The following is a 27,098-nucleotide window of genomic DNA, read 5'->3' on the forward strand; positions in this document are numbered from 1 at the left end:
ATATGCAGAGAATAATAGCTTTATTATCTATAGATAATATCTATATAGATATTAATATCTATAGATAATAAAGATAACTTTATTATCTATAAAGCACTTTCTCATGGATCACCTCACTGCTCTGTGGACAGTGTAGTGTAGTAGAAGGAGCCTGGGTTGGGGATATACAGCCCAGCTCCATAATCCACTGGCCTTAAGATCTGTGCACAGCTTAACCTCTGAGCTCTATATCTTTTATTTCCTTCCTAAAGTAAGGAGAATTAGGGCACCTGTGTGGTGCAGTTGGTTAAAGTGTCCAACTCTTGGTTTTGGCTCAGGTCATGATCTCAGGGTCATGGGATTGAGCCTCACTTCAGGCTCCATGCTCAGTGTGGATTCTATTTATCCTTCTCCCCCCTGCTCTCTCTCTCTTCCTCTCTCTCTCTCAAATAAATAAATAAATAGAATCTTGAAATAAAATAGAATAAGGGTAAGTATACCAAACCAATAGCATTACAGCCAGGATTAAATAGCATATGGCTGGTTCTAAATAAATAATAACTCATAATTATTATTAACATCATCTAAGGCAGGAATTACTATTCCTATTTTACAGAGAAGAAAATAGAAATGTAGAGGATGACATATCTTGACTGAAATCCCACTCCTGAGATTCTGACCCATCCCGAAGGGGTAGAGAGGGTGGGGAAGGCACAGAAGATTTTTCAACATACAAACATAATATTGGGAATGAGGTCTTGGGACTGAAATTTGGAATCCCTTCCTCTTCACCACAGTGATAATTAATAGAGTAAGAACTGTGTTTATTCATTTTGTTTTTTACTGAAGTATAGTTGACTTATATTAGTTTCAGGTGTACGGCACAGTGATATGACAATTCTATACATTATGAACTGTTTCCCACACTAAGTATTTCCCACCTGTTACCATACAGAGTGAGAACTTTAGGCAGTCTGAAAAAAGCATTTCCTAGCCCTTCCATCAGCCGGAGGAGAGAAGGGCTTTGTCAAAAGACCAAGAATGGCCTGGCCATAGGGAGGATAGCTCCTTGCCTTCCCGAGTAGGCCATGGTCAGAGAGCAGGAGTCATTTCCTGCTCAGATTTCAGTGATCCGGTGGAGAAACAGGTCATTTCCCCCACTCTGGCATCTCACCCCCCTCTCCATGTAGGACACCATCCTGCTGGTAATGCTCAGAGTCAATACCAACTGACAGTGTGGGGTCTTCCTTGACGGCAGATGCCACTGAATCTGTCCTGACCTATGCCGAGGTCATCGACCTGACCCTGAGTAACATGAAGAAGCGGAAGGAAAACTTCCACCAACTGAACCGACTCCACTGGAATGAATGGAAATATTTTGATGAGTACCTAAAGGGACTGCAAGAAAACTTCCTCAGGTACTTAAGGGTTTTAGGGAAGGGGCATTGTTTGAGCATCTGTCTTGTTGCATGTGATGATTAAAAGACAATTTTTTTTCAAGAGAATATTAAATCGTTTATTGATTACACATGATAATGGATGATACACAAGCTTTAATCCCATCTATAATTTTATCTGATACCATAATTCAATTTAGATATATTGCATAGGATGTGCCAACAATCATAATAACCAAATAAACTCCAGGACTTTGCTTGGGTGACCCTTTTAATGGTGAACTCCAGGTCACAACACATTAACTGTCAGTTCAACCACACCAAGGTTTGTGGAGACAATGGCTTCTGTGCCCAAGCAGGTTGCAAATAAATTTCGAATGGAACCTGGCATCACCCTGAAGGAATTCTAACTTCACACTGTTGGGGTAGTTTACCAAGATGGCTTCAGAGTAGACTAACTTTACACAGCATATTTTAAAAAAGACACATTTATTCAGTGTAAAAGACAATTTTTAAAAAAGATTTTATTTTTAAGTAATCTGTATACCTCAAACTCACAACCCCAGGAACAAGAGTTGTATATTCCACTGACCAAGCCAGCCAAGCACCTCTGCACAAGACAATTTCTTTTTTAAATGCATTTTAAAGATGTATTTATTTTATTTTGAGAAAGAGCAGGAGTAAGAATGGGAGGTACAGAGGGAGAGGGCGAGAATCTGGAGCAGACTCCCTGCTGAGCGTGGAGCCCAACCTGGAGCTCAATCTCACAACCTGAGCAAAACCAAGAAGTAGACACTTAACTGACTGTGCCACCCAGGCTCCCCTGCATGTGACAATTTTTAATTGGAGGCCTAGCCCTGGGACTATCTCAAGCACATTCAGCTTTCTTGTGGTCAGAATGTAAATTCCAGAATAACAGAGAATAGATCTTTCTTTTAAAAATCCTATAAATCCTTCCAGTCTTTTCTCCTGGGCCCATAAAGGAGTATCTGGGTTTTAGACTTTAATCTGGTTTTTAGACTTTGTTTTCCTACTTAGCAGCATATTATGGATATTTTCCTATGCCTTCTGACTTTTTCAATATTTTTATTTTATTTAGAAAATTTTCAGACCTGCCAGAAATGTTGAAAGGATAGTGCAGTGAACACCATATGACCTCACTGTGTTTACCAATTATTTACATTTTGCCATTTCTCTCTCTGGTAATTAGGTCAAATTCAAATTTCCCCATTTTTCCCCAAAATATCTTTTTTTGGTTTTCCTTGCTGCTGCTCCAGGATCCAATCAAAGATTGGGAATTCTAAGTCGCCATTACTCTGAGGAGAGAACAGTTGGTAGTGGGGTGCAAAAATGCAGAGCAATAAAACCTTTAACTTGGAGAAGCAAAACCATACTCCAAGGAAGCAGCAGCAGCAGCACCAACAGCAGCAGCCACCACCGCCACCAATACCTGCAAATGGGCAACAAGTCAGCAGCCAAAATGAAGGCTTGACTATTGACCTGAAGAATTTTAGAAAACCAGGAGAGAAGACCTTCATCCAACGTAGCTGGCTCTTTGTGGGCAATCTTCCTCCTGATATCACTGCCGAGGAGATGAGGAAACTATTTGAGAAATATGGGAAAGCAGGCAAAGTCTTCATTCATAAGGATAAAGGCTTTGGTTTTATCCACTTGGAAACATGAACCTTAGCGGAAATTGCCAAAGTAGAATTGGGCAACATGCCACTTTGTGGAAAGCAGCTGCGTGTGTGCTTTGCCTGCATCCCTCACGGTCCAAAACCTTCCTCAGTATGTTTCCAATGAACTGCTGGAGGAAGCCTTTTCCATGTTTGGCCAGGTGGAGAGGGCTGTAGTCATCGTGGATGATCCAGGAAGGCCCTCAGGAAAAGGCATTGTTGAATTCTCAGGGAAGCCGGCTGCTTGGAAAGCTCTGGACAGGTGCAGTGAAGGCTCCTTCCTGCTAACCACATTTCCTCGGCCTGTGACTGTGGAGCCCATGGACCAGTTGGATGATGAAGAGGGACTTCCAGAGCGGATATAGTTTTTCTTTCCAGAGAAACTGGTTATAAAGAACCAGCAATTTCACAATTAGCAAGAGCAACCACCCAGATTTGCACAGCCTGGCTCCTTGGAGTATGAGTATGCCATGCGCTGGAAGGCACTGATTGAGATGGAGAAGCAGCAGCAGGACCAAGTGGACCACAACATCAAGGAAGCTCTTGAGAAGCTGGAGATGGAGATGGAGGCTGCTTGCCATGAGCACCAGGTCATGCTAATGAGACAGGATTTGATGAGGCGTCAAGAAGAACTTAGGAGGATGGAAAAGCTGCACAACCAAGAAGTGCAAAAACGAAAGCAACTGCAGCTCAGGCAGGAGGAGTCATGCAGGCGCTGAAGGAAAGAGATGCGGCGGCAACAGGAAGAAATGATGCAGTGACAGCAGGAAGGATTCAAGGGAACATTCCCTGATGCAAGAGAACAGGAGATACGGATGGGCCAGATGGCTATGGAAGGTGCTATGGGCATAAACAACAGAGGTGCCATGCCCCCTGCTCCAGTGCCAGCTGGTAGCCCAGCTCCTCCAGGACCTGCCACTACAATGCCAGATGGAACCTTGGGATTGACCCCACCAACAACTGAACGCTTTGGCCAGGCTGCTACAATGGAAGAAATTGGGGCAATTGGTAGAACCCCTCCTGCATTCAACCGTGCAGCTTCTGGAGCTGAATTTGCTCCAAACAAACGTCGCCGATACTAATAAAAATTTCAATGTCTAGTTTCCCAAAAACCCTTAAAAGAAGGACCCTTTTTGGACTACCCAGAATTCTGGCCTGGAAAAGTGTTAGGGATTCCTCCCAATAGTTAAGTTGTCCTTGCCTGTACTACTCTGAGGGAGTTTACTGGAGGCTGAGGGCAAGGAAGGGGCAACAGTTAACAAATCAGGTCTGTGTGGTATATTGTTTAACTAATTGATTCTGTGTGGTGCATTCCTGAAGCCTCATGTGATTGTTGAGGGTCTTGGGGGGGGTGGGACCATGGCAAAATGGATACAGTTAGAGCCCCATTAATCTTGATCATTCCATTCTTGTCCATCCTGTTCTTTTTGCTTTCTCATTCTTTTTTTTTTTTTTTTTTTTAAGATTTTATTTATTTATTCATGAGAGACATAGAGGGAGTGAGAGCAGAGGGAAAAGCAGGCTCCACGCAGGGAGCCTGACTCGGGACTCGATCCTGGGACTCCAGAATCATGTCCTGGGCCAAAGGCAGGCGATAAACCACTGAGCCACCCAGGGATCCCATGCTTTCTCATTCTTAAATCCTCCAACCCCATAGACACTGCCACATACATCACAAAAACAAACATCCCCCAATTACTTTAACCCCATTCCATTCACTCACAGGTGGGAATTCAGGCAAATGTCCACAGAGGCCACAGACAACATACATATGATTCTGTTATATCCTGTATATTAACCCCTTCAGGTCCTTTTTTTTTTAAGATTTATTTATTTATGATAGACATAGAGAGAGAGAGAGAGGCAGAGACACAGGAGGAGGGAGAAGCAGGCTCCATGCTGGGAGCCCGACACGGGACTCGATCCCGGGACTCCAGGATCGCACCCTGGGCCAAAGGCAGGCGCTAAACCACTGAGCCACCCAGGGATCCCCCCCACTTCATGTCCTAAGGAAGACCTTTCTCTTAGAGATTTTCATTTTAGTGTATCTTTAAAAAATCTTGTGTTAAGTTGCCTCCATCTTTTAGGGACCTGGTAAGGACAACCCAGGAATGGCCCTTTTATGTCTATGATGCTGTTCACAGCTTCTCTTTTCTGTTTTTTGTTTTTGTTTTTGTTTTTTTTTTTTGTTCACAGCTTTTCTTGATAGGCCTAGTACAATCTTGGGAACAGGGCTGCTGTATGCTGAAGGCCAGGCAGTAGCTCTTAGCCTTGCCAATCTTAGGTAGTTATGCTGTGCATTTTTTTTTATTGCTGTACCATGTTGGATTTGTCCCTGATATCCTTGGAGTTTTTCTGAGAAATGGAGCAGTAATGCAGCATCAACTTATTAAAATATGTTTTAAGCCTTTAAAAAAAAAGGATTGGGAATTCTATTTTGTATAGAAAATGTTGTTGTATCTCTTTGGTGCCTTTTCATCTATACCAGTGCCCTGCCCCCACCTTTCTTGTTATTCCCTGAATCAATTATTACATTATTAATTTTTTTATGACAGACTTTTTTGAAAAGCTCAAGCCACATTCTGGATTTTTCTGATTATTTCTTCAGAGTATCATTTAACTTATTCCAAAATGCCCTGTATTTCTTTTAAACTGGACATTGGGGATATACTAGATGCTTGAGAGGATTCAGGGAAGATCTTTTCACTGAGAATACCTCATAGATGATGTTGTATATGCTCACCACACTGCATCAGGAGATGCTCAGTGTCCGGTCAGCCAGCTCAGCCAGATAGATGGTTTCTTCCAGACCTCTCCACTGTAAGATTCCTGTTTTACATAGTTAGTCTGTAATAAGTGGTATGACTCTTTCTTTTCTTTTTTTTTTTTTTTTTTTAAGATTTTATTTATTCATGAGAGAGGCAGAGACTCGGGCAGAGGAAGAAGCAAGCTCCATGCAGGAAGCCCAATGTGGGACTCGATCCCGGAGTCTCCGGGATCATGCCCTGAGCCAAAGGCAGATGCTCAACTGCTGAGCCACCCAGTGTCCCAAGTGCTGTGATTCTTTGAGACTGAACGACCTGCTCTCCCCAAACCTTCACCCAGTGGTTTTAGCATCATTGATGGTCTTTGCCTGAATCAATTATTTTATTCAGGGTTGTACCTGACTTTCTACTTCCACCATCCCTTCTGCATTTATCAGCTGACACTTTTCTCTATAAAGAAGAACTTGCCTTCTTTTGCTCCTTATCTCCCCCTCATGTCTTCTCTGCTTGATAATATTCTCATGTGGATATCCTGGCTGCAAAAGAAGCTTAGGAAATATTTGGCAAAGAAAAATGAGATTTCCATGCCTAGACCAGAGTGGAATTTCATTACCCAAAATAACACTGGATTTGGTTATCAATGGAAAAAGGGGGGATTGCTGGGGGTTTTTTGTTTTTTGTTTTTTTGGTCCAATATCTGCCATCATAGGAGAGAAAGAAAACAATAAGCACATAGGTAACTTTGTTTTACAAAGTGATACAGCTGAGTTATTCCCAAATTATGATACACACATAAAAGCCTGTTGAGCAGCAGCACCACAAAAATGCATTTCAGCCTAAATGTTCATCAAAAGGTGATTGGTTAGCAAGGTATCATATGTGCAAACTCTGCAGTGAAGAAAAATGGTCATGTTGATCTAGTAGTCTTTTTTTTTTTTTTAGTAGTCTTCTTTTATAAGGAAGAATGGTCATGACATATTATTGGACAAAAAAAAATCAGGATATGAAATAGTGTGTGTAAGAGGCACAGCTGTTTATCCCCATTTTACAGAAGCCAAGGTCAAGGACAGAACCTTAGAGAGCCACCACATATGTATGGAGGGCAAAATATGGGGCTGAGGAGAGGAGTGGCCACAGGGAAAGAAGAGCCTGTATGTAAAGGTGCACCAATCCTGATGCTGAGGGAAGAAAGGGCTTGGGGAAGCAGTGATTAGCAGTTGGGGTGCCAGATGCAGACTCATGGGGCTGAGACAGATTTGGTGATTTGGTAGAGAGCGGTCTTCACAGGCCTGAAGTCACACACTGGAGCCTGGAGCATTAGGGAGAAGGTATGGCTCCCCATGGTGACTGAGATTGCTAGGAAGCAGAAGGAGCAAAATTTGGCACCAAAAAAGGCAAGATTGGATGGTGAGTAACAAGGCTGTTTCAGTGTAAAGTGGGAGACCCAAGCCTGTGTGAAGGGGGAAGGATTGGAGAGATGCAGGTGATGGTCAGGACTGGGGAAGGGGGAGGACCCATTCTTTTTTTTTTTTTTTTTAATTTTTATTTACTTGAGAGGGAGAGAGAACACGAGTGAGGGGAGGGGCTGGGCTAGGGGAGAAGCAGACTCTCCACTGAGCAGGGAGCTTGACACAGGGCTCTATCCCAGGACCCTGAGATCATGACCTGAGCTGAAGGTAGATGCTTAACCAACTGAGCCACCCAGGTGCCCCCATAGGAACTGCTCTTTAGGGTTCTGTGTTTTTGTATCTGTTTCTATAGTTCATTATGCTTTGTTTCTTCTATATTTCACTCATTGTTCCAACAAATATTTTCAGCGACTTCTATGCACCAGGTGTTACCTGTTGCATATATTTTGTGATGTCTGTCTCTCCCAATAGTTGTTAACAATCCTTGAAGGTGGGATCCTTGGAATGGTGGAGGCTTAGGATTTTTTACTTACTAGCTCTGTGACATCGGACCAGTAACATATATGGCGGAGCTTCCATTCCTTTGTTGGTTAAATGAAGATAGATAGTATTTCCTACTTTGGAGAGTTGTTCTGATCAAGTAAAATAAGGCACATAAAGTCTATTTATAGGATCAAGCCCATAGTAAGTAATTCTATCACTTAGAATTAGGTTTAGCTTCAAGTGACAGAACTCAAAATAGTAGCTAAAACAAGATGCAAGGGCACCTGGGTGGCTCAGTGGTTGAGCGTCTGTCTTTGGCTCAGGTCGTGATCCCAGGGTCCTGGGATCAAGTCCCACATTAGGCTCCCCACCGGGGAGCCTCTCCCTCTCCCTATGTCTCTGCCTCTCTATGTCTCTCATGAATAAATAAATAAAAATCTTTAAAAAATAGAATAAGCAAATCTATTTTTTATTTAAAAAGTTGTTCAGGAGATATGGCAGGTCACAGTCTCAGGGACCCAAGCCCCTTTTGTCTTATTTCTCCATAATCCTTTGCCCATGATTTAGCCTCTTAGTGCTCAGGCTCCAGCCATCAGGTCTATATTCCAGCCAATAGAAGGGAAGATGAGTCCAAAGAAATGCATTCCTCCTGTTAGTCACAAATAAACCTTCCATTTTTCATTCCATTGGCGAGAACTTAGCCCCCATAGTTATACATAGCTATGGCATTAGCAAGGCAAAAATAATTTAGGGCTAATATTAAATTTATTCAAGATTAAGTCTACAGCATATGTGCTTCAGAAATATATAAGGATATCCTTGTTTAATACAGGCATCCTTATTAGGTGAATTATAGTATAGGTATTATAGGTCAGTAAAAACTTTGTAATTATGTGTTAGCAATCTCATTGCTAAATATTTTCTTTTTTTTTTTTAAGATATATTTATTCAGTCAGAGAGAGCGAGAGAGAGGCAGAGACATAGGCAGAGGGAGAAGCAGGCTCCATGCAGGAAGCCCGATGCAGGACTCGATTCCGGGTCTCCAGGATCACACCCTGGGCTGCAGGTGGCGCTAAACCGCTGTGCCACCAGGGCTGCCCCGATATTTTCACTTTTTGTTGGATAAGGCATAATCAAGAAGCTCAGCATGCCTTCTGTTAATAAATTGATTCTCAGAATTTTGTTTACAAAAGAAAATGGTGGCCTTAAAACACATCTGTGTTATTAGGGGCACCTGGGTAGCTCAGTCAGTTAAGTTGACTCTTGTTTTTGGCTCAGCTCATGATCTAAGTATACTGGGATGGGGCCTTATGTTGGGCTCCACCCTCAGTGGGGAGTCTGCTTGAGATTCTCTCTCTCTCTCTCTCTCTCTCTGCCTCTCCTCTGACCCCCTGCATATGCTCACACGTACTCTCTTTCTCAAATATATCTTAAAAAAAGAACACACATCTGTGCTGTTAGACATCAGGGCAGGACTACCCTCGGGGTATGATTGAGTAGGGTTTGGATGAGGGGGCTCCTGGGTAGCTGGCAGTATTCTGTTTCTTAATCTGGTGCTGGTTACATGAGTGTGCTCAGTACACGAAAACTCATTGAGCTGTGCATTTAGAGTATGAACTCTTTGGTATCTGTGTTCCAAAGGAACATATTAAGGAACTCACTATATTGGGGCATTGTTTTTCTTTGTAGATGTTATAATGGTTTTGTAGTTACCTTATTTTTTAAGAGTCATGTCTGAGTTATCTAATGAAGTGTTTATGGATGAAATGACATGGTATCTAGGATTTGCTTTTAAAAATCACCCGTGGCTCAGCGGGTGGCTCAGCGGTTTTGGGCCGCCTTCAGCCCAGGGCCTGATCTGGAATCCTGGGATCGAGTCCCACACCGGGCTCCCTTCATTGAGCCTCCTTCTCCCTCTGCCTGTGTCTCTGCCTCTCTCTCTCTCTCTGTCTCTCATGAATAAATAAATAAAGTCTTAAAAAAAATAAAATAAAATCACCCATTTGGGGTGGGGATGGTAGGGGTGCAAAAGGAGTAGTGGATAATTCAAGATTAGCCTTGTGTTGGTAACTATTGAAGCTAGGTAATGGGTAAATGGTGTTGATTATGCAGTTTTCTTTAGTTCTGTATATTTTTTGAAGCTTTGGCCATAACAAAAACAAAAGGTGCAAATGCCCTATAGAATATTACTTTTAGGAGGGTTAGAACTCTTTTGGGACCTCAGTTACCACTTATTTCCCAAATAGAGCCTATCAGTTAGGAGCACTGGCTTTGAAATTAGACTGACGTTCCGTTTATGAATCACTTAGTGTGTGTGAGGCTTGGATACCAGCACAGGACTCAGAGTTGAAAGTCTGCAGCTGGGGAGACCTGGAGCAGTCCCCCTTAGAAAAGGCAATCCAGGGGGCATCCCGGGTAGCTCAGCGGTTTAGCACCATCTTTGGCCCAGGGCGTGATCCTGGGGACCCCGGATCGAGTCCCATGTCAGGCTCCCTACATGGAGCCTACTTCTCCCTCTGCCTCTGTCTGCGCCTCTCTCTCTCTCTCTCTCATGAATAAATAAAAATATATAAAAAAAAAAAAGTGCACTTGGGTGGCTCAGTTCGTTAAGTATCTACCTTCTTCAGCTCAGGTCATGATCCCAGGACCATGATTGAGTCCTGCATTAGGCACCCTGCTCAGCCTGGAGCCTGCTTCTCCCTCTCCCTCTGCCTGCTGCTTTGCCTACTTGTTCTCTCTCTCTCTCTGTGTGTGTCAAATAATTAATTAAGTAATTAAGTAATTAAAAGAAAAGAATACAAATACCCACCATTTGCTTCAACGTGGATGGAACTGGAGGGTATTATGCTGAGTGAAGTAAGTCAGTCGGAGAAGGACAAACATTATATGTTCTCATTCATTTGGGGAATATAAATAATAGTGAAAGGGAATATAAGGGAAGGGAGAAGAAATGTGTGGGAAATATCAGAAAGGGAGACAGAACGTAAAGACTGCTAACTCTGGGAAACGAACTAGGGGTGGTAGAAGGGGAGGAGGGCGGGGGGTGGGAGTGAATGGGTGACGGGCACTGGGGGTTATTCTGTATGTTAGTAAATTGAACACCAATAAAAAATAAATTAAAAAAAAAAAGAAAAGAAAAGAAAAGAAAAAGAATGAAAAGGCAATCCAGAGTCTCGGCTGTAGATAGAGAAAGAGCCTAGCTTGCACGTTGCAGGTGGATCATGCATTGAGTGAGATGGCCCGGGGCCATAAACACCTAATAAGTTCTGGCTGCTGGAGAACTTCATTTACATGCGAGTCTAAAGCCCTGATCCTCAAACTTATCTGGGGGCAGAGCACTCCCAATTCAGAATCCTCTTTGCAGAACTCTATGAGATATTTCAAAATATGATTCTGTCACAAACTAAAGATGCTTTTTCTAGTGGAAAATATGAGTCTAAGGCATGTGCAGACTTCAACATCTCAAGAAATAACAATATAGAAAATAAGTTACATCAGTGTTTTTTCTGTTAGAAAATGTGATCATTGGAGGGCACCTGGGTGGCTCAGTGGGTGAGTGTCTGCCTTTGGCTCAGGTCGTGATCCCAGGGTCCTGGGATCGAGTCCCACATCGGGCTCTCCACAGGGAGCCTGCTTCTCCCTCTGCCTGTGTCTCTGCCTCTCTCTCTCTCTGTGTCTCTCATGAATAAATAAAATTTAAAAAAAAAGAAGAAAATGTGATCACTGGGGTGCCTGGGTGGCTCAGTGGATGAAGCATCTGCCTTCAGCTCAGGTCATGATCCCAGGGACCAGGGATGGAACCCAGTGTCAAGGTCTCTGCTCAGCTGAGAGTCTTCTTCTCTCTCTCCCTCTGACTCTCCCCATGCTTGTGTTCTCTCTTGCTCATTCTCTCTCTCAAATAAATAAATAAGATCTTTAAAAAAGAAAAGAAAGAAAAGAAAAGAAAAGAAAGAAAATGCGACCATAACAAGGACAAATGCAATTTGCTGCTCTTCTTTGCCTCTTCGTCGCAACCACAAGCAGGCTCCCCAGGGGTAAGAAAAAGTTGTGGCAGAAGATCCCAAAAGTAAGAATGTTGTGTCAACCGAATTTCTTCCTTTGACTTGGGAAAAATGCCCATTGTTGGAATAGCCATTGGTTTTGATACAGGCAGGTTGAGTCTAAGGACCGAGGAGAGTCCCCCAACACGGCCAAGAGGGTCCTTGGCTTCACACAGGATAGAAATCAAATGTAAGCCAGAGAAAGTGAAAACAGAATTAATTGAATAGTATAAATGATGGGTCGAGAATAGTAGACAGAACGTTTGGGAGACTTGGAAAGGAAAGGAGAATGAGTCTTGTCAGTGCCTGGGGTTAGGGAGTTTACACTGGAAAGGGGTCTAGGGTACTTGTTTCTTTAGGAGTCGAAAGTAGGGCCCAACCAGAGGTAAGTGCCAGGTGAGCAACAGGCATTTTTTTTAAAGATTTTATTTATTTATTCATGAGAGACAGAGATAGAGAGAGAGGCAGACACACAGGCAGAGGGAGAAGCAGGCTCCATGCAAGGAGTCTGATGTGGGACTCGATCCTGGGTCTCCAGGATCAGGCCCTGGGGCTGAAGGCGGCGCTAAACCGCTGAGCCACCTGGGCTGCCCAACAGGCATTATTCCATCAATTACCGAAAGTAGGGGTATTTTTTTTTTTTTTTCTGTTCAGGAAGCATTTTATTGTTGCTCCAAGTTTTAGGAGTTTTCACTGACAGATAATCAATACTTTCAGAAAACCTCCCGCATGGCCCTGCTCAGCTTCTGAATCTTGGTTCCTGCAGACATATCAGCATATTTCTCTCCAATACGGACAATCATTCCCCCCATGATTGATGGATCAGCCTTAACTTCCAATTTTAATACTTGGCCTTTGCATAGGAAGCTCTTCAGGACCGTTTTTAGTTCAGTAAGAGTGGCTTCATCCAAAGGAGACGCGGTGGTCACTGTGCATGGCACTTCTCCACGGTGCACACTCATCATGGTGGAAAAGGCAGAAATGACTCCAGGGGTATTGTTCAAGCGACCCTTCTCAGCAAGCAAATTGATCAGGTTGGATGTGATAGGAGAGAACCTCTCTTTTGCTGTCACGTCATTTAGGCTTTTCACTTTCACGGAACGCTTTATGTAGGGATTCATAATGGAAGCAGCCATTTTAGGTTCCTTCAAGATTTGTGCTACTCTCAACAATTCCTTTTCTACTTGTTCCAGTTTATTCTGTTTCGATGCAGCAGAATAAAGAGCAGTGGCATCGCGACCTTCGATACCATGTATCTGAACAGGTGGCCTCACAAGCTTGGAAAACGGCCTGACCACAGACGTGCTAAAGCACCGCACCTGCCGGGACAGCCCGGACACCGCTGGGGCGGCCATCTTCTCCGGGGGGCTGTAGGTCAAACCCCAGGTAGGGGTATTGATGCCAGTGTCAGCCTGGAACTTGTTTGAAATCTGGTTCTTAGACATTATTAGGTGTTTGCGGCCCCTGGGCAAAATTTAGAGAAGGATTAACTTTCTTGCTTCCCCCTCAAAGTGGGAACACAGCTTTTTTGACTTATTCTGAAATGGGGCCTAGTAGAAAAACAGCAGAGATAGAGCCTTTCTAAAATGGAGTCCCTTCAGGGGCACCTGGGTGGTGAGTCGGTTGAGTGTCCATCAGATTGTGATCTCAGGTTGTAGGATCAAGGTCTGTGTTGGGCTCTGCCCTCAGCACGGAGTCTGCTTGTCTCTATCTCTCTCTACTCCTCCCCCTACTTGTATGCATGCTTACTCTCTCTCTCTCTTTCACTCTCCAATCAATCAATTAACTTTTAAAATCTTAAAAGTAGGGGAGCCTGGGGGGTCTGCCGTGGAAACAAGATGACGAAGGGGACGTCATCATTTGGAAAGCGTCACAATAAGATGCACACGTTGTGCCACCGCTGTGGCTCTAAGGCCTACCACCTTCAGAAGTCCACCTGCAGCAAGTGTGGCTACCCTGCCAAGCGGAAGAGAAAGTATAATTGGAGTGCCAAGGCTAAAAGACGGAATACCACTGGGACAGTCGAATGAGGCACCTAAAAATTGTATACCACAGGTTCAGGCATGGATTCTGTGAAGGAACGACACCTAAGCCCAAGAGGGCAGCTGTTGCAGCATCCAGTTCATCTTAAGGATTTCAACGATTAGTCAAAATAAACGTTCTGGTTTAAAAAAAAAAAAATAGGGGAGCCTGGGTGGCTCAGTCAGTTGAGCATGTGACTTCAGTTTAGGTCATGGTCTCAGGGTCCTAGGATGGAGCTAATGTTAGACCCCATGCTCAGTGGGGAGTCTGTCTCTTCTTCTGCCCCTCCCCCCACTCATGCTCTTTCTCTCTCTGAAATAAATAAATAAAATCTTTAAAATAAATAAAAAAATAGTCCCTTCAGCTTCCCTACCTCAGTTTAGGCCAAGATCAATGCTATTTTTTAATATCAGTCTTTCAACATCTATCCTCCATAAATAGAGAAGTCTATGACAGAATCTTAATTCACACAAATACATTTTTATTGTTATTTTGCCTACCTTGAGTGCCCATAACCTGCTTCTTCATCAAATGTCTACTCACATTTCAAAAGTCAGCCAGTGTATCACCCAATTTGGCATTTCCGTTGTGTACCCCATGCTTATCTGAACACACTCCAGTGAAAACCGTCTAGAACACCAGCAACAGCAGCTGGCATCTCTCAAGCACTTCCTTTGTTTATTGTGTACCAGACGCTGAGCTAAGCACTTGACCTATGGTAACCCAGACCTCACTACAACCCTAGGTTCTATTTTTTAAAATATTTTTTTAACAAAGGTTTGTAATTAATTTGACAGAAAGAGAGAGAGAGGGAGAAAGCACGAGCAGAGGGAGGGGCAGAGGGAGAAGCAGACTCCCCACTGAGCATGGAGCCCACTGCAAGGTTCCATCCCAGGACCCCAGGATCATGATCTGAGCTGAAGGCAGATGCTTAACCGACTGTGCCACCCAGGCACCCCTACACTAGATTCTATTATCTTCTCTCCACACTGGCGGGGAGAAGTTAAGTAATTTGCCTAAAGGCACACAGTAAGCAACAGATCCCCAACTTGAAATCAGCTTGCCTTCCAATTCAGCTTTCTTTTAGATTGTTGATTTCTTCTCCTGTCCTCCTAATTTGAATATATGTTCCCTGAATTCAGGGACCATGTCCTCTTCCTCTCTGTGTCCCCAAGGACTGATATGACCCCTAGCACACAACACAGGCTCCAGACTGTTTCTGCTATGTAGTCATCTCTCTGTTTTAGTCAGTTGCTCTTGAATGAATCAGTTTGTAAATATTTGTTTCTCTTTACATATGAAAAAAAGGAGTGAAAAGGTCATGCTGACTCTTAAGTATTTTTCTGTATGTGCCCTTGTGATTTCCCCACAGGGATGTGAAGAACGTTGATCAAAGAGCATTAGAAAAAAAGAAGGCAAACCACATGTTCATCCAACCTTCAAGCTTCCTTGAGGAATCCTTTGACAAGAAACGTAGAGGAAGTCATGAGAGGGAGACTGCGTTTCTTTCAAGGTTTGTTCTAACAAAAACCATGGAAAAGTGGAAATACAAACACTGTTTTTTTTTTTTTAAAGTAAACTTCACACACAGTATGGAGCTCAACATGGGGCTTGAACTCACAACCCTGAGATCAAGACCTGAGCTGAGACCAAGAGTCAGATGCTTAACTAATTGAGCCACCCAGGCACCCCTGTCAGAATTTTTTTTTAAGATTTTATTTATTTATTTGAGAGAGAGAGAGAGAAAGCCCAAGCAGGAAGAGGATGGGAGGAGAGAGACCAGCAAACTTCCCATTGAGTGAGATGCCCAACACAGGGTTCAGTCCTAGGACCCTGAGATCATGACCTGAGATGAAGTCAGATGCCTAACCAACTGAGCCACCCAGGTGCCCCTAGAATTCTTAATACATGGAAAAGGGCACATAAAGGTTTACTCACTTTTATGTGTTATTCACCCAACTCTCATTTTTATTATAATTAATGGTGGTAGTAAGAGCTACCAGTGATTTTGTACTTCTTCTTTGCTAAGCATTTGTACTTTATGAACTGTATGTCAGAACTCTTTTGCTGCAAGTGCCAGGAGACCAGCTCAAACTAGCTTGAGGAGGAAAATCTAGTAGCTTCAATAACTGGGAAGGCCACAGACAGGCCAGCTGCAGGCATGTTGGATCTAAGAACTCAATGCCATATTTAGGTTTTTGCTCTCTCTCTTTGTCTCTTATTCCCTCCCGCCCTCCTTTCCTCTATGTGCTGGCTTGTTTTCCAAGCTGCCTTTGGCCACAGAAAAAGAGGGCCACAGACAGCACCAAGCCTGTGTATCTATCAAGATTCCAGTGACATCTTAGAAGAAATTACACTGAATTTTTGATCCGATTTTGTTGTGTTTTTTATTTCCCCCACAGGAAGGGAAAGGAGGAGAGGGAAAGAGAAGCAAGACAGAAGTTGGACTGGTCTCCCCTGTCACTCTCAGGCACTAACTAATTCTCTCCCCTAGGACTGGGAAGCTCCTGCAGGAGCCCAGGAGCTTTGATATTTCTACCAGGTAAGGCAAAACAACAGGAGAAAAAGGACACTGTGGCCAGAGACTAAGAAACAGAAATAGCAATTCCTAGGATAAGGGAAATATACCATCATAGTTTTTTCTAAGCTGAATGAGGAGTTTTTTTTTGTTTTGGTCACTACATTTATTCATGCATTTACTCTTTTATCCATTATTTTATTTAAAATATTACAGGGCAGCCCAGGTGGCTCAGCAGTTTAGCGCCGCCTTCAGCCCAGGGCATGATCCTGGAGACCCAGGATCAAGTCCCATGTCAGGTTCCCTGCATGGAGCCTGTTTCTCCCTCTGCCTGTGTCTCTGCCTCTCTCTCTCTCTCTCTCTCTGTCTCTCATAAATAAATAAATAAAATCTTAAAAAAAAATAAAATAAAATATTACAAATAATAATATTAAATTACAATATAATAATGGCTTTAGATATAGACTAAAAAAGTAAGGTAAAGACCTGACAAATGGGCAGCCCTGGTGGTGCAGCGGTTTAGCACCGCCTGCAGCCAAGGGCGTGATCCTGGAGACCCTGGATGGAGACCCACGTCAGGCTCTCTGTGTGGGGCCTGCTTCTCCCTCTGCCTGTGTCTCTGCCTCTCTGTCTCTCTGCATCTCTATAAATAAATAAAATCTTAAAACAAAAAAAAAAGACCTGACAAATGTCACCTCATTTTGATCTTCATAACAGCCATATGAGGTAGACATTAGCCACTGAGTTTTGCACAGCAGCAAGCCTAGGTTAGAAGGGGTTTTAGGGGCACCTGGATGGCTCAGTCGGTTAAGCATCCAACTCTTGATTTTGACTCAGGTCATGATCTTAAGGTCATGAGATAGAGCCCTGTGTCAGGCTCCATGCTCAGTATGGAGTCCACTTGAGATTCTCTTTCACTCTTCCTCTGCCCCTAAATAAATAAATAAATAAATTAATTAATTAATTAAATAAAATCTTTTAAAAAAAGAAGAAGAAGAGACTTCAGAAGTTCCCTGCACTAGATGCTGGGTTAAATAACAGTAGTTAACACAGTCCCCATTTTCAAGGAGCTCACAGCCTGGTAGAGAGAAGGCAGTTGTCTCAACAAATAAACCCCCTAAGCTCTGGAGGTACTGTTAGACAGAGGTCACCCTAGGAGCCATGCAGAAACACTTTAGTTTAAAAAAAAAAAAAAAAAAATATATATATATATATTATTTTATAAATATTTATAATATTTTACTTATAATATTATAAATATTTATTTATAAATATATAATATTTTATATATTATAATATATATTTTATTATATAAAATATATATATTTAAATAATCTCTACACCTAACGTGGGACTCAAACTCACAACCCCAAGATCAGGAAGTCACATGTTTTTCCAACTGAGGCAGCCAGGTGCCCCCAGAAACACTTTATAGAAGTGGTATTCCTTGACCTGAATTTGGAAAAGATAAGGTATTTGTCAGGCAGAAGGAGGGGGATGAGGCAAGAGGATGGCATTCTTGGTGGACAGAGCAACAAAGGCAAAGGCTCAGAGGCAGGAATTAGCATGGCAGGGGATCAAGAAAGTGTGTGAGGGGTTCCAGGAGAGGTGAACATGGAGATCCCTGGACAAATCAGGAAGGGATGCCTATGAAGCACTTTATTTTCTAAGTCTTGGGGAATTGTGGATTTTAAAAATCTGAATATTTTAAAAATCCTGATGGCAGATGAAGCAGTAAAAGGAGATTTGACTCTAAAAAGATCTGGGGTTTTGAATCTTTGCCCTGCTCCTTCTGTGACTCTAGGTCAAATACCTTCATTCTCTGCGCCCGTTTCCTTGGCCCTAAGAGATGTGGATGGTTGTTATATGTGAAAAGTTAACTCATATAACTTATATAACTCATAGTTAACTCATAACTCATATAAAGAGCCTGGCATAGAACCTGTAAGTAATTAATAGTCACTTTATTTATTATTGTTTCATAAAGCTTCTTACATTCATTTATCCAGAATACCTTTGAGCATGCCTGTTTGAGACCACTGCCCTAGCCCAGCCCAGAAGGACTCCTGGGTTTTCTGGGCCCTGGACTGGCTGAGTTCTTACCTCTTAGGGCAGTTCTTACCCTACTTATCCACCACCAGGCACTGAAATGGTGAAACTCCAGAAAACACACAAATTCCTACCTGCAAGGAAGAGGCTCTAAACTCCAAGAGTTTCACATTAAGAGAGGGCACAACCAGGTCCAAAAATGTCTCCTCAGACACTTCTTTCAGAAGTCACTGAGGACTGGCGACTCTAGACTTTTCAGGGCCCAAAGAAGAGCAAACCTGCTCCTACTATTGCAAATACTGAAGGGGGAATTGAGGGAAGTAGTCTTTGCCCTGTGCTAGGCATATTCCATTGTCCCATTCAAGTCTAGGAACAGTTCTGTGAAGTAAATTTTATTTTTCCTGTTTTTCAAAGGAGGCAGCTGAGGCTTGCTTAAGTCAAGGCCTGGGCTCCTCCTGGGTCATCTGTACGTTGGACCATTCTGGATTGGGAGGTTTGGAGAAGATCCATTTTGGAGAAGACATCTAGTCATTAGTTTTACAGGATTACTGCTCTAGGGTGGAGGAGGAGGCGGGCTTCAGGTGCAGATGGACTAGCAGGTGAAGATCAGATGCTGACATACTCAGGGTGTTTTCCTGAGCTCAGAGCTCTGATTCTCCCATGTTCTGGGGACAGGACAGCAGAAGTTGTCTTGCTCTTTGCAGAAGCCCATAAAAATATCACTGCTTTAAATTCTGTCACCCAAATAAAGGACTATTTGTAGCATAAAATATGGATCTTCAGTATATCTGCAAACTTTGGTATTTTAAAGTAACACATAACATGTTAAGAAATTACAACTTGCGGGATCCCTGGGTGGCGCAGCGGTTTGGCGCCTGCCTTTGGCCCAGGGCGCGATCCTGGAGACCCGGGATTGAATCCCACATCAGGCTCCCTGGTGCATGGAACCTGCTTTTCCCTCTGCCTATGTCTCTGCCTCTCTCTCTCTCTCTGTGACTATCATAATATAAAAAAAAAAAAAAAAGAAATTACAACTTGATTACAGATTAATTTTTTTCTTAATTATAACTTTTACTTACTCATTCATTTTATCACCTTGAGCAAGGACACCCAACAGAGTCGTGCTTGCCAGGTCCCTACTCCATTCTAAACATGGTCTGTGTATTCTTTAATCCCCACAGCACTCCTGTAAGATATGGGGTGTCGTTATCCTCATTTGATAGCTGGGGCAGCTGAGGCCCAGAAAGGTTTAGTGACGACTATTGCCCAGGATCTGGCCTTTGGTAGACAGATGAGCCAGGATTTGAAACCAGCAGCCAGACTCTAGGGCCTGTGCTACAGCCTTTTTTTTTTTTTTTTTTTTTTAAAGATTTTATTTATTTGAGAGAGAGAGAAAGATAGCACAAGCAAGGGGAGCAGGCAGAGGGAGAGGGAGAAGCAGGCTTCCCGCTAAGCAGAGAGGCTGACGTGGGGCTCATCCCAGGACCCTGGGACCATGACCTGAGCCAAAGGTAGATGCTTAACCAGCTGAACCACCCAGGTAAGAGAAGGTTTAAGAAGCAAACTTAAGGGACGCCTGGGTGGCTCAGTGGTTGAGTGTCTGCCTTTGGCTCAGGGTGTGATCCTGGGGCTGGGGATTGAGTTCTACATCAGGCTCCCTGCAGGGGGGCCTGCTTCTCTCTCTTCCCAAGTCTTTGCCTCTCTCTCTCTCATGAATAAAGAAATAGATCTTTTTTTTAAAAAGAAGTAACTTAATATGAAGAAAAGTTATCAATTTATTTTTTTTCTTTGATTAGAGAAACAGCCACTGATTATAACAGCATGGTTTGCACCCACTGGTTTGAGCTACAGAATCTCTTGAGTTAAGAGAGATTTATAAATGCTATTGTTTCTGACATTCTAATATTTCAGAATGGAAGAAGAAAGCAATCATTTCAGTTCATTTTAACAAGTATTCATTGCTCTGTCCTCTTCCTTAAACAGGCTTTACTCACTTTTTCATCTGACAAACTCCTACCTGACCCTTAAAGCCCAGCATGGGCTCCTCCTTCAGAAAGTCTCCCCAAACTGCCCTAGTGACTGCCTACTTTGAGCTGTGCTTTTCCAAGCTTGCTCCACTGAATATGATCTGCTTTAGTGATGGAATTGTCTGTCTCCCTTTCTGTTCTGTAAGTCTCCCAAGTTCAAGGACCTTGTCTTATTCAGCATTGAATCTTTTGTACCTGCTCCTATGGCTCACTTGTAGTAAGGATTCAGTGAATGTTTGGTGAAGGAATTAATGATTAATGTGTGTTTAGCATTTTGCTTCAGTTCCTTGCTTATACACAAAATTGGTCACATTTTAGAACTTTGCCTCTCTATATCCATAAAGTTAGGAATAAATCCTCCTAAAAGATCACACTGACTTAAATTTTTTTGTTCTTATTTGAATTAAAACAATACATACTCATCCTTTAAAAATTAAATAGAGAGGCAGCTCTGGGGTCAGATCACCTGGGTTTTAATCCCAGTTCCTCCACCTATTACCAGCTCTGTGACCTTAAGCCACTTAATTTCTCTGTATCTCAAGTTTCTTCTTTGGAAAATGGGGATGATAATAGTATGTACAGCATAAGGTTGTTATGAGAATTCAATTGGTTAACATTTGTAAAGCACCCAGAACAGTGCCTGACACAAAGTAATACATAAGTGCCCATTAGATTAAGCAATTAATGGGGCACCAGGGTGGCTCAGTTGGTTAGGCATCTGACTTGATTTCAGCTCAGGTCATAATCTCAGGGTCATGAGACCCAGCCCTGGTGGGCTCCACACTCAGCGGTGTGTCTGCTCTCCCTCTGCCCTTCCCCACTGTGTGCACTCTCTCTCAAATAAATAAATAAATAAATCTTTAAAAAAATTAACTGATTAACTATGAAAAGCATAAGTGCTTATTAAATTAATCAGCTAATAGTTTAGTTAACATTTTAACAAAACTTGTTAAAAAAATTGCATTTCTCTGGAACCCTTTTCCATTCCCCAGCAACACATTTCCCACTTTCTTTCTTTTGGAGGTTGGGAGGGGTAGAGATTTTATTTATTTATTTGAGAGAGCAAGTGAGCATGAGCAGGGGGGAGAAGCAGACTCCCCACTGAGCAGGGAGCCTGACACAGGGCCTGAGCTGAAAGCAGATGCTTAACCAACTGAGCCCCCCAAGAACCCCTCCATTTTCTTTTCTGGTTGTTTTGGTATTTGTTTTCCTATTCCTGTTGAAATACCATGGTGCTCTGGGTCCTTGATTTTTCAGTGTTAGGCATTATGCATTGAGTTCTCACCAGATTAGGCAAGGAGGACTGAGCTTTCTTTAATCTGCACACACTTCTGGGCAGCCCTGGTGGCTCAGCGGTTTAGCGCTGCCTTCAGCCTGGGTTGTGATCCTGGAGACACGGGATCGAGTTCCACATTGGGCTCCCTGCATGAAGCCTGCTTCTCCCTCTGCCTGTGTCTCTGCCTCTCTCTCTTGTGCTCTGTGTCTCTCATGAATAAATAAATAAATAAATAAATAAATAAATAAATAAATAATCTTTAAAAAAAATCTGCACACACTTTTTTTTTTTAAGATTTTATTTATTTATTCATGAGACAGAGAGAGAGAGAGAGAGAGAGAGAAGCAGAGATACAGGCAGAGGGAGAAGCAGGCTCCATGCAGGGGGCCCGATGTGGGACTCCATCCCAGGACCCTGAGATCATGCCCTGAGCCAAAGGCAGATGCTCAACCGCTGATCCACCCAGGCGTCCCTGCACACACTTCCTATCTCATCTTCTCAGTGTGTTTTTGTGGTGATTTGGTTTGGATCACTAATCAGGACTGTTATGCCATCAATACACTTGCTGTGAGCCATAGAGTATGCTATGGTTACTTTTGTTTTCTTGTAGAACTTTTTGTTATCCCTATAATTAAATCTCTCTCGTTTTAATCTATTTTCTTGCCTTTTTATATCCCTCATGTGCTTATCACAATTTATCTCCAAATTCCCCCTTGGTTATACAAATCTCCCCCCTTTACATAGTCTATCTATTTCACCTTCATTTCCCAGTCTTCTCACTGGTTTCACTCTGGGTGGTTGATTTCTAGGTTGTTTACATAACCCTGTGGACTCAATTCTTCATTCTCTTCATCACACTGGCTTTTTAATCTGTTTCTGTTTGTGTCTTTATGATTCATCCACAGAGAGGACACCAAGAAGTCAAAACCAACGCAGAAATAGGAAGCCAGCTTCCTTAATCCCTCACCTTCTAGCTCACCTGGATGAATCCTTGTCCAAGAATTGGGAGAACTTTTGGCTGAAGCCTGCTCATGTTGTTAGGTTTTATCTAAAACAAAAACAATAAAACAAACAAAATAACAATACCACAACACATTTAGTCATTCCCAGTCCACAGGACAAAGAATATTAAAGTTCACCTCTACCCTTGGCCAAAGTCAGGATTTAAATTGAAGTTAAATGACTTCATTCACTCATGCATTAATTTACTAATTCGTTCATTCACTTGTTAGTCGTAATACTATGGAATATATAAAATTATTATATAACACACTAACATAATCATAGGAGATGTTTACTGAGTACTTAACAATGTGCTGAGTACTCTGTTAAGTCCTGCTTAGTCATTATCTTGGTTAACCCCCCTCATGGCTCCCCACGAGGTGAGTATTACTACCTCCATTTCTCCTGGGAGGATTGCGGGGCTTGGAGGGGTTGAGCAAGCCCTCCAGATGTCTATTCTCTACCATGAATCTCTACCCTGACTCATAGTAGATGTATAACTTTAGGCCTAGTAGTTGTGTGGTTTGATCTTTTCTGAACTTGTTTTCTTGCGTGCAAAAAGAGAATGCCTGCCTAGCAGTAGTGTTGTGATCATTAAATGAGATAATTTATTAAAAGTTCCTGGCACAGGATACTTCACTTGGTCATTGCTACCAGCTATTGTTGTCATTGCTGTTAATAAATATGTACTTTTCCTGAAACCTGGACATATGGAGCACTTGCCATGTACAAGGCGGCATAGAAGATAACCAAAACTTTCTCACACCTTCCTTCTCACTACTCAAATTACAGTTAGCCCTTTATTTACAGTTTATCTAAGGAGCCATACTCTCTCCTATTTCTGGGCCTTTTGCCTGTTGCTGCTTCTGTACCTGAAAATCCCTTCTCCCTCTTCACTATTAAGTCCCAACATCACTCATTCCTGCTTCTCTTCAGGACCCCACATAGATATCCTCTTCTTTCCCTGAACAGCAGGAGCAAAGTTGGCACATGGACCCCTCCTACGCATTCCACAGCCTCTCATACCCCTCCATGGTAGCAGTTACCATAGTGGATATAATCGCCTGTCAACCTGTCTGTCTCTACTAGCCCCCACCCAGATGAAGATCTCCTGGTTTTCTGGACCCAGGCCAAACTACATTGCTGTCTTTCAGGACACTCCTTTGTATATCTTGAGGCCAAGATCATCTCTGCACAGACCCCTTCCAGAAATTAATGAGGACTCCTAACCAAAGGCCTCTCAGGAAGTTCAAGATGAAAAGACCTGTCTCTGTTCTTTGTAAATATTAGAAGGAAAAATTATGGTGAAGAATTCTTCACCCTTCATAAGGGGAAGGGGTAGAGCATTGCAGGGAACTAACATTTAAGAAGCATTTACTGTAATGAATAAAACAAATGAGTAATTGTGTAATACTCCAATTCTGTCATTCCCAGTGTTGCTGAGAACCAGTATTCTCAGCATCAGAGAAGGGAAATTCAGATGTTAAACTAGAAGAGATTTTGAACTGATAATGAATTAAGGTTGTATCTTATGTTTAAAAACAGTTGCCTGAATAACTGAGAGGACGGGTATTTACAGAGGGGAGGGGAGAGATAATAGAAGGGATTACAAAGAAGCCTGAAGAAACTTTTGGTGTGATGGATATGTTCACTCTCTTCATTGTGGTGAAAGGTTCTCAGGTGTAGACACATTTTAAATATGTGCACTAGTATGTCACTTATACCTCAAGCTATTTAAAACAGAAACAAAAAACCTATTTCCTAATTCTTTCCATCGAAATGACCTAGAAATAAAGTCTGCAGTGGCAATACCCCAGAATTGTGGTTTTGAAATACTCTTTGCCCTAAAGGGATCCAGGGATCCTTGAAGAAATGTCTAGTTCCTGGTCTAGGGCAGGGAAATCATGAGATGAACACACAACATCTTGTTACACTAGACAACAAAGAAGCTACCAAAGATGAAGAGTCTTGTCAGAAAAAGTCAGGAACCAACTTAGGATCTCATTGGCTAAAGATGGGATAATTGGGGATTCCTGGGTGGCTCAGCAGTTTAGTGCCTGCCTTTGGTCCAGGGCGTGGTCCTGGAGTCCCGGGATGGAGTCCCACATTGGGCTCCCTGCATAGAGCCTGCTTCTCCCTCTGCTTATGTCTCTGCCTCTCTCTCTCTGTGCCTCTCATGAATAAATAAATAAAATCTTTTAAAAAAAATAAACCCCACATTGGGCATGGAGCCTACCTGAAAAAAAAAAAGTTGGGACAATTTAAGCACTGTAGTAATAAAAATTGCCATGGATCAAAGCACATCAAATACATTTTCACTTAGATATTCATATTGTTGCTTTAAAAAGATTAATTGGTCACCATTGAAAAATACTAGATAGGGTGCCTGGGTGGCTCAGTGGTTGAGCATCTGCCTTCGGCTCAGGTCGTGATCCCGGATTCTGGGATCTAGTCCCACATCGGGCTCCTCTTGGGGAGCCTACTTCTCCGTCTGTCTATGTCTCTGCCTCTCTCTCTGTGTCTCTCATTAATAAATAAATAAAATCTTAAAAAAAAAAAGATACTAGATAACCAGTTTCTTATTCTGAAAATTGGTAAATAAAGGGGTAAAAAATAAGCATTTATCATGCCATTTCCATCCAAACTGTATTACCAGGTAACCAAACAGTAGATGAGGGGAAGTTTCTTTTTTAGAAGTATTCCACTTAATAAAATAGGGATCCCTGGGTGGCGCAGCGGTTTAGCGCCTGCCTTTGGCCCAGGGCACGATCCTGGAGACCCGGGATGGAATCCCACATCGGGCTCCCGGTGCATGGAGCCTGCTTCTCCCTCTGCCTATGTCTCTGCCTCTCTCTCTCTCACTGTGTGCCTATCATAAATAAATAAAAATTTTTTTAAAAAATGTAGGTTTTAAAAATAAATAAAATAAAATAAAAAGCAACAATAGAATTTAAAAATTACCATTTTGTGACCCCTAATGAATTAACAATCTAGGTTGATCATCAACAACAGCTGCTAACATCCCCAAAAGATAAAAAGCCATTAAACGCCTCTTAAGGGATCCCTGGGTGGCGCAGCGGTTAAGCGCCTGCCTTTGGCCCAGGGTGCGATCCTGGAGACCCAGGATCGAATCCCACATTGGGCTCCCAGTACATGGAGCCTGCTTCTCCCTCTGCCTGTGTCTCTGCCTCTCTCTTTCTCTCTGTGACTATCATAAATAATAATAAAAAAAAAAAAATTAAACGCCTCTTAATAGTAGACCACCTACAAAATAGTCATTACCAAATAACCGAACCTGGATCTGATCTACACTTTACATCCAACTACTGTAATAGTAGCTGTCCTCTGAAATACAGAGGACAGAGGAGCATATGACATCAGGGGAATGCAATCAGCAAAATTCAGGCTCTGGAAAACTCCATTTAAAAAAATTACTCTTTAAAAAAAGTCACAAAGGAAAAAGAAGGAAATCTATAGATTTTTCAAAAGAAGGTCATTAATGTGAGTTGCTGTGTGTTGACATTTTTTCATCCTGGTTGAAACAAACTTTAATAAATATATGGCATTGATGAGAATTTAATATTTGAATGTTACCTATATATTTGATATTAAAAGTTACTAATTTTTAGGTGTGCTAAGGACATTATGGTTATGTTTTTTTTAAGTCCTGATCTTTTAGAGATACATATTGAAATATTCATAGATGAAATGATATGATGTATGGAATTCACTTCAAAATAATATGAGAGGGAGTAAGCAAATAGAGGCTTAAGTGAAATAAGATTGACCATGTGTTGAAAGTTGTTGAAGCTAGGTGGTGGAAATATTATATTATTTTACCTTTGTATATATTAGAAATTATCCATAATAAAATAATTCAAAATATTTACTATGAACCAAATACTTTTTTAAAGATTTTATTTTATTTTGTTTTTTTAAAGATTTTATTTATTCATGAGAGACAGAGACACAGGCAGAGGGAGAAGCAGGCTCCATGCAGGGAGCCCGATGTAGAACTCGATCCTGGGGGATCCATGGGTGGTGCAGCGGTTTAGTGCCTGCCTTTGGCCCAGAGCGCGATCCTGGAGACCCGGGATCGAGTCCCACGTCGGGCTCCCGGTGCATGGAGCCTGCTTCTTCCTCTGCCTGTGTCTCTGCCTCTCTCTCTCTGTGTGACTATCATAAATAAATAAAAATTAAAAAAAAAAAAAACTCGATCCTGGAATTCCAGGATCACACCCTGAGCCCAAAGCTGACGCTTAACGGCTGAGCCACCCCAGTGTCCCTAAGAGTTTATTTTTAAGTAATCTCTACACCCAATGTGGAGCTCAAACTCACAACCCTGAGATCAAATGTTGCCCGCTCCACCAACTGAGCCAGCCAGGCAGGCACCCTGAACTAAACACTAAACACTTATAAGCATATTTCCACATTATTTTATTGCCTTCTCACTAT

General features: G+C 42.3%; 1 protein-coding gene and 3 pseudogenes across 23 annotated transcripts in view; 3 read left to right on the forward strand and 1 right to left on the reverse strand.

Moving 5' to 3' along the window:
* Positions 1–27,098, forward strand: part of FAM227A (family with sequence similarity 227 member A) — a 96,670-nt gene that overhangs the window by 63,626 nt on the left and 5,946 nt on the right. For 13 of the 23 annotated variants that reach the window (XM_072843960.1, XM_072843956.1, XM_072843946.1 and 10 more), the window contains 3 exons: positions 1,244–1,397; positions 15,144–15,284; positions 16,266–16,313. In XM_072843960.1, the coding sequence (XP_072700061.1) occupies positions 1,244–1,397; positions 15,144–15,284; positions 16,266–16,313 (343 nt within the window). Of the gene's footprint in view, positions 1–1,243; positions 1,398–15,143; positions 15,285–16,173; positions 16,314–22,546; positions 22,733–23,615; positions 24,856–27,098 lie in introns of those variants that run through there. The other 10 variants (XR_012039232.1, XR_012039231.1, XR_012039230.1 and 7 more) reach the window with 9 other exon arrangements.
* On the forward strand, positions 2,040–4,384 carry LOC140642829 (non-POU domain-containing octamer-binding protein pseudogene; annotated as a pseudogene).
* Positions 12,381–13,209, reverse strand: LOC140642833 (ATP synthase subunit O, mitochondrial pseudogene; annotated as a pseudogene).
* LOC140642837 (large ribosomal subunit protein eL37 pseudogene) lies at positions 13,378–13,930 on the forward strand (annotated as a pseudogene).

This window comes from Canis lupus, chromosome 11, assembly GCF_048164855.1.
Source record: "Canis lupus baileyi chromosome 11, mCanLup2.hap1, whole genome shotgun sequence".
NCBI lineage: Eukaryota > Metazoa > Chordata > Mammalia > Carnivora > Canidae > Canis > Canis lupus.